The sequence below is a fragment of the Amblyomma americanum genome, chromosome 7, assembly GCF_052857255.1.
Source record: "Amblyomma americanum isolate KBUSLIRL-KWMA chromosome 7, ASM5285725v1, whole genome shotgun sequence".
NCBI classification, from domain to species: domain Eukaryota; kingdom Metazoa; phylum Arthropoda; class Arachnida; order Ixodida; family Ixodidae; genus Amblyomma; species Amblyomma americanum.
The window spans coordinates 86,559,501-86,565,956 of record NC_135503.1 but is presented as its reverse complement, the minus strand read 5'-3'; the positions used below and the strand labels follow the sequence as shown (position 1 = coordinate 86,565,956).

The window sequence follows — 6,456 nt, the reverse complement described above, 5'->3', positions numbered from 1 at the left end:
TCCATTTCTGACGTCATGACCGTCTCGACCAATCGGCCTTTTCCGCACTACGCCGGACTTTCCACTGAATTATTCAGCTTCGCTTCTAGTGTTCTACAGAGAGGAAAACACTTTTCTAGAACGACCGAGCTGTCTGTTCCGCAGCTCCCAAAGCCGCTGTGACCAGGAAGGCAAAAAATGGCTATGAAATTTTATGAGCTTACCTGCACATGCTTACGTGCAGACCATTTTTAACCAAATGTTATCGCTAGATATCGCGTGTTCAGACCGAAACACGTCCAAAACGTGTTCTAGACAAGCGTTTTGCCCTCTGTATCTGAGAAATTGCTGCCTATTTCTTTGCGCAATTAGCTTTTCATGAATAACAATTCTTTGCCTTTCCCAGTGGGTCGTAATGCCGGTTTTTAGTTCACGATGCGTATAGATGAATCGATATTTAATAACCATTGATACAACAAACTGCAGCTGGTAGAACTGTTGCCAGCAGTAGCATTTTAAGCATCTGAGTACCTCTTTGAACGGCAACACTTTAAGGCTTCTTAGATGAGCTGAAAAGCTTGCAAAATATGAAATTACACTCCAATATGAGGCGATGGCTCCACCACTTCCCACTGCGGCCAACAGTAATCTTTCTAAACTTTTAAAAATTTTAAATCTTTTTCCAGTTTTACTATGACAGCCCTCGACCAGAATAAATTCCGTACAACTCTCGACATCAGTAATTTTTCGTCTAATACAAAAACACTTTTTGATAATTTAGTAAGGTCAGTTTTATTTTCACCAAAACATGGATGGTGTCACACAGAATACATACATTAATCCATGGCGGTGAGAGGTGCTTTCCCAAAAATGCCCGGTCGTTAAGGAGGTACCATAGGGCGTATTCGGTAAGGATCCATTTGAAATAGATATCCTTTCTCTATTTAATTAGGAGTGACGTTAGCGTGATGACAGCATCAGACGTAAGCAGCATCAGACGTCGGTGCGGTCTGTTGGGCTGGATTGTACAGCAATGCTGTTATTGTATAGAGTCATTAACAAAACTTTGCGGGTCAATGGAAAAATGAAAAGCACTGGAGCACGAGGACACATGCGTGCTCCGTCTTCCGGAAAAATACCAGCTGTCTGTATAGCGAGGCAACAGAGAAAGAAATTTTTCTGCGCAAACCCGCATCCCGCAGAGTTTTGTCCATGGATCTGCCTTATATGGGTCAGTGATTATACCACTAACTTGGTTAAATTAAATAATATAAACTTTAAATTTTTATTGTATGGGAAAGGTTATATTACGAAATTTATCTTAAAAATCGAAGGCTACTATTAAATTTTCTTAATCGGCAATGTGGTTCGAAATTTCGGGCGTCAAAAATACTCATTTGATAGCTTGTTGGCTTTTCCTCAATATCTAAATTTTAAAAAACGTTGCTGCGCGTGGTAACTTCTCCAAAATCAATTTAGCTGCTTCGAAATCCTAAAATACACCAACTGCGCTTGTATCTGACGCATAAGAGGTGTGAGAGACGCAATTTTATAAATGTGCAAAGCGGGGATGCCAACTGAAGGAGCTTCCAAATGCGTACTTTTAATATTCGATATTTCGAAGCACATTGCCGACTAAGAAAATATAAGAACACAGCTCACCTTCTATCTTGACGGCCATCGACTTCCTTATGCAGCCTTGAGCCTTAAATCAAAAATGAAAAGTTTTTTTATTTGAGTTAATCCTTTAATTTGATAGATAGATAAAGAGGAGGAGGGAAAGGAAGGGATGTTAACCAGAAAGGGGTTCCGGTTGGCTACCCTGCACTGGGAAAGAGGAATTAGGGGACTAAAAGGAGGAAGAGAGAAGGGAAAAAGGCATAACACACACACACACCCACAACGCTGTCACAATTTGTCACTCAATCCAGTCGCTCTCAAGTAGGTAAATAGTGCCTTGTATGCCTTGAGGGCAGTCGACTGCTGTGGCCACGGACCGAGGATCTTCTGCTCTTTTAGTGGGCGAGGATCGAGGCGGTCCAGGGCACAACACAGTGTGTGTCTTGCACTCGCAAATGCAGGGCACTCACAGAGAAGATGAGCGATGGTCTCCTCACAACCACAGCTTTCACAGGCAGGGCTGTCGGCCATCCCCATCCGGAAAGCATAGTGGTTGGTCAAAGCAACACCGATCCATAAACGGCATAACAATGTTGCGTCGCGACGTGCTAAGTCCCTTTAATCCTTTAATTATTGACCCATATAAGGTGCATAAAGTCCGCCTTGCTCAGCAGTCCAGCGCAACAGACCGCATCGACGTATCTCTTACAGTTCAAAATAAAACTCTGCAAACGTTAAAAAGATCTCACTATAGAATATGGTCCAAGGTTACAATACTTGTGTTCTTTGTACGTGGCTCTAAAAAAATTAACTTTGGTCTTTCGAAAGTAAAGACCTCAATAGGAATTACTCGCCCGTTGCTAAATTAGAAAGTTTCCCTGGTCTTCAGAGCCAAATTAGGTTTGGTCACCATGCATAATGTATTCAGGACCTAGGTCAGCTTCAAGCTCCAGCTTGAGGAAATGTGACTTTCAGAGGCTGTTTTGTTCACATCGTGATGCAGGGACACACAGCCGGACTACCTACGACGCCAGGGCGTCGTCAACATTCCTCTGCTAATAAATAACATGATTAGTGAACCTCAGTTTATCGCTTTGAAATTTTTGGCGGTAGCGCTTGGTGATACTGGTACAGCTCCGTAACAGCAGTAAAACGCAAGAAGGAAACTACACGAGCTGAACGTTAATTTCTTTCACAACGCGAGAAAGAGCCACGGAGGGCGCGAGCCGAGGCTTGGTTTCACCGGAAACGGTATCGGGGCACGGTTTCGCGGAAGTCCGTCTTGAAGTCCCGGAAGTTCTTGGCGGCCTCCTTGAGCCGGAAGAAGCGTGCCTCGTGTGCGTTGCGCAGTTTCCAGCGGCTCGCGCAGCGGCCTTCGCCGTCGTCCAGGTCGATGTCGTAGAAAGCCCAGCCGAGGCCCTGGCTCCGCGACCCCATCTGCAGGTCTAGTGCTGCCCGCATCTGCGCATGCGCGAGAAAACATAAATGTCGAAGGAGGTTGCATTTTTATCTGCGCTCGAAAGACGTCTGTGGGTGAAATCCTGCCACTGATTTGACGGACGCTGCAGAGCACGTTGTTGAGATCTTAATGCGCAGTTCCTCTCACAGTTATAGCTGTTATATACAGGCCCCCATTACTATCCACGTAGCGGAGATTTTATGCCCCCGCTGGTACTCCTAAGCTATGGAGGGGTGGTGGAAATAGTTCCTACCATCCTGAAGAGAATTTCATTGGTGACGTTGTAAAACGAGCGCCAGGACTCGCATGCAAACCTGAAGGCCTGAACATTCTCTTGTGGATGGGTGCACTGGGTCAGCCTCATGCATTGTTTTTGATAAAAGGTAATGAATATGCTGTTCTTCTAGAAACATATAATCAAGCTTTTACTAAGGGGTAATTCATTACCCACCAACCTTACAGATATTTGATGAATATAGAAGATTAAGGGGTGGACTGTGGTGAGAGGGTTTCAATCTGCACTTGGAATATGACGACGGCGTAGTGCAGGGCTCGGGGATAATTTGGGCCACCTGTGGTGGGCTAAATTGAACGGCAGCACACGGGCGCTTTTGCACTTGCGGCCGTCGTAGCCAAGTTTCGATTCCACGACCTTGAATTGAGCAGCCGTTCATGGTGGGCAAAATAGGAAGTTTTAATCCAGTGACTGTTCGCTACACAGTATCTGTTGCTGCCCGCCGCATCTTGCGATGAATTTCCTAAAAATGCGCACTAGATATAGGTAGCCGAATTTTTTTTAACGATCTGTAAAAATTAAATGTAACTTTGTCAGACACACCCATTCGGGCACTTTGAAAATTTGATTTTCTTTTCTGTTTTTCACGAATTCGACTTGTGCGAAGCTAGTCATTTTTTAGCTAGACATAATTAAAGAAAGCCCCCGCACATACTGAAGGACATCTCTATACGGGACTAGACGAGGGTTCCGAAGAGTTCTTGAAGAGTGCAAAGGCACGGCCGCTGTCTCACTCAGAGTGGAGACCTTAAAAAGTTGTCAGTCAAAGGTGAACGTGAGAGAAGAGAAGAAGCGTAGAGGTGTTGTCTGCGAATGGGTTAGTGCGCTGGTGGCAGTGTTCAGCGCGCACGCATGTATTCCAGTCTGTGGTGCCTGCAGCACACCAGATGGCTACGAAGCGCGTACTCACGATTTCAGCCTCAAAAAAGGTGACAGTCGTTTCAAGAGCACAGACCAAATCCTCAGCAGCCTATGCACATGGCTGAACAAGTAGAGTGCGCTCCATAGCATCAACCAAGCCCAGATCCTTACCAAAAAGAGTTGTTGTTGAGGATGATGATGATGATAGAGCACGCCTTTGCCTCGAAATTGGTCCGTCATAGCGAGCATTGCAGATGTAACACCGGATCCTTCTCTAACATTGCGCTGAGAGGTATGATAGGAAAGGAAAAGCGGCATGACGGCGAGAAAACGGCAGTTGCTACAAGAGATGCCGTGGGACCCATATCGAGGCGTGCACTACCGACTGAAGGTGAAAGTTCCGTGGAAGATTACGCCGCTGTGGACAGCTGAGCCAAACTAAGCGAGCCAACGCGTCTTGTAGCGCTCTCAAGCGCAGTGCGGAGGGATCCTTTATTTGCTTTCTGTAGGGGGATTTTTGCCTGAAATATGGAATCATGATGTAGCCACTGGTGGGACGTCAGCGTCCACGCTTTGCCCTGGTCACTGGCGCCGGCCTTCAAAACGGTGGCCCGATAGCGTTTACAAATGGCAACCCTGATCTTAATGTAGTCTCAATGGTGGACAGTTCATCCCTCCCACTAGAGCAGCCTCTGAAGACAGAAGTCGGGTTTAGGGATAATGTAGGTAATGTATTTCAGGGCTACGGTTGCTGCAAGAGCATTCGCATGTGAAACGAAAACGTCGAACTTCAGGCAATGTGTAAAAGCTAGATATTGTACAGAAGGTCGTTAACCTCCCGAGAGAAAATCTACATAAACGAAGGGAAAAATTTGGGTTGAGAGAGTCAAAAAGCTGGGTAATTGTACTACAAGGGCATGAGTCCTTTAAGAGTTACAAGCTGTAATAGCCACTAAAATCGACGTTACAGGGAGAGTCATTTTGGTGTTTTCATTATTCTTGGCTTGTGTAAAGTTTACAACGCCTGAGACGGGTGGTTGTTAACCGCGAAGAAGCTGCCGTGTAAATCATGCAGAAAATCGGTTTTCGAGAGTTTGTAACTTACCAAGCGGAACGCTCCATTTACAGTACATTTGCAGTAAGCCGTGCACCCGCTGGCCCCGTCGCCATTTAAAAACAAGAGAAAGACCTTTTTTTTTTTTTGCACCAAGGCCTCCAGCATCTGACGGGCATCAAAAACCTCGCCACCGCAAAAAAAAAAATTCTTTCTCTAATATTATATACGCCCGATGCGGCCCCCCTCGGTTCCCAGCATGCAGCGCGCAGCAGCGAAAACGCCGAAGAATCCGGTCTGCTGTTCTCCAGCTGCTGCCATGCTTGGCGTTCAGCGTTTTCTTGTGCAGAGGCCGGAGCGTGAGAGTTCTTTGTTCTGCCGTTGTACCTTATAACCGGGCTGTTAGCAATGTGAATTGCACGCGTGCCCACGGCTCCGACACAGCTATTCCTGCTACTGTGCCAAAGTCAGCTTCGTGCCCTCGGAGGACACATGTCCGAGGATCCACTTCGGCAGTGCGATGTCGGTGGGTATAACGCTTTTTCCTGCGATCAGGCTTGAGGTTTTTATGATTTTGAAATTTTAGCTGACGAGGAACGTTATCTTGTTGATATAGGCGCCTATGCAAGGCGGTGGTTAGTACAGATGCTTCAACACTACATTTCTCCACTTTTTTTTAAATCATACAGTTGTACAATACCTCAGGTGAGACTCATTATCCGTCGACTACTGCAGATTTTCATTAGGTTTATTTGAGTGCTGTCGCGAGTTAACTTTCACAGTTTTTTCAGAGTGCACGGTGTAATCGTGTGAGTGCGTGGTTTGTTCTTTTATTTCTTTTGCTTTTCGTAGTTCAACGAACCGGACGGAACAGCGTGCGTGTATATGCTGCGTGTGGTAGCGCTAAACTATAGCACATTCCAGCGTGTAACTGAGGTACTTCCAAGCGCAATAAATGTTCCAGCTTTAACTCCACACTATACCCCGTCATCTGTTTACGGTGTTTGTTTGGTAAGAACGATCTATTAAATCTACATCTTTATGCAGACACTTATCTACATTGATCTACAGGAAATATATTGCCGCCAGGTGTCCCCGGGCGGCGCCTTGAGGACAAAGAAGTGAGACGCGCGTGCTCTTGCAGCTGGGACACTGCTTGACTACTGGCGGCCTATGCCTAGCCCTTTT

The 6,456-nt window shown here is 45.9% G+C and overlaps 1 protein-coding gene across 1 annotated transcript in view; it reads right to left on the bottom strand.

The window, feature by feature from the left end:
• Positions 1-806: 806 nt before the first annotated feature.
• Positions 807-6,456, bottom strand: part of LOC144097310 (uncharacterized) — a 29,158-nt gene continuing 23,508 nt past the window's right edge. The window contains exon 9 of the mRNA XM_077630052.1: positions 807-3,060. Coding sequence (XP_077486178.1) covers positions 2,839-3,060 — 222 coding nt within the window. The 3' untranslated portion in view covers positions 807-2,838. The remainder of the gene's footprint in view (positions 3,061-6,456) is intronic.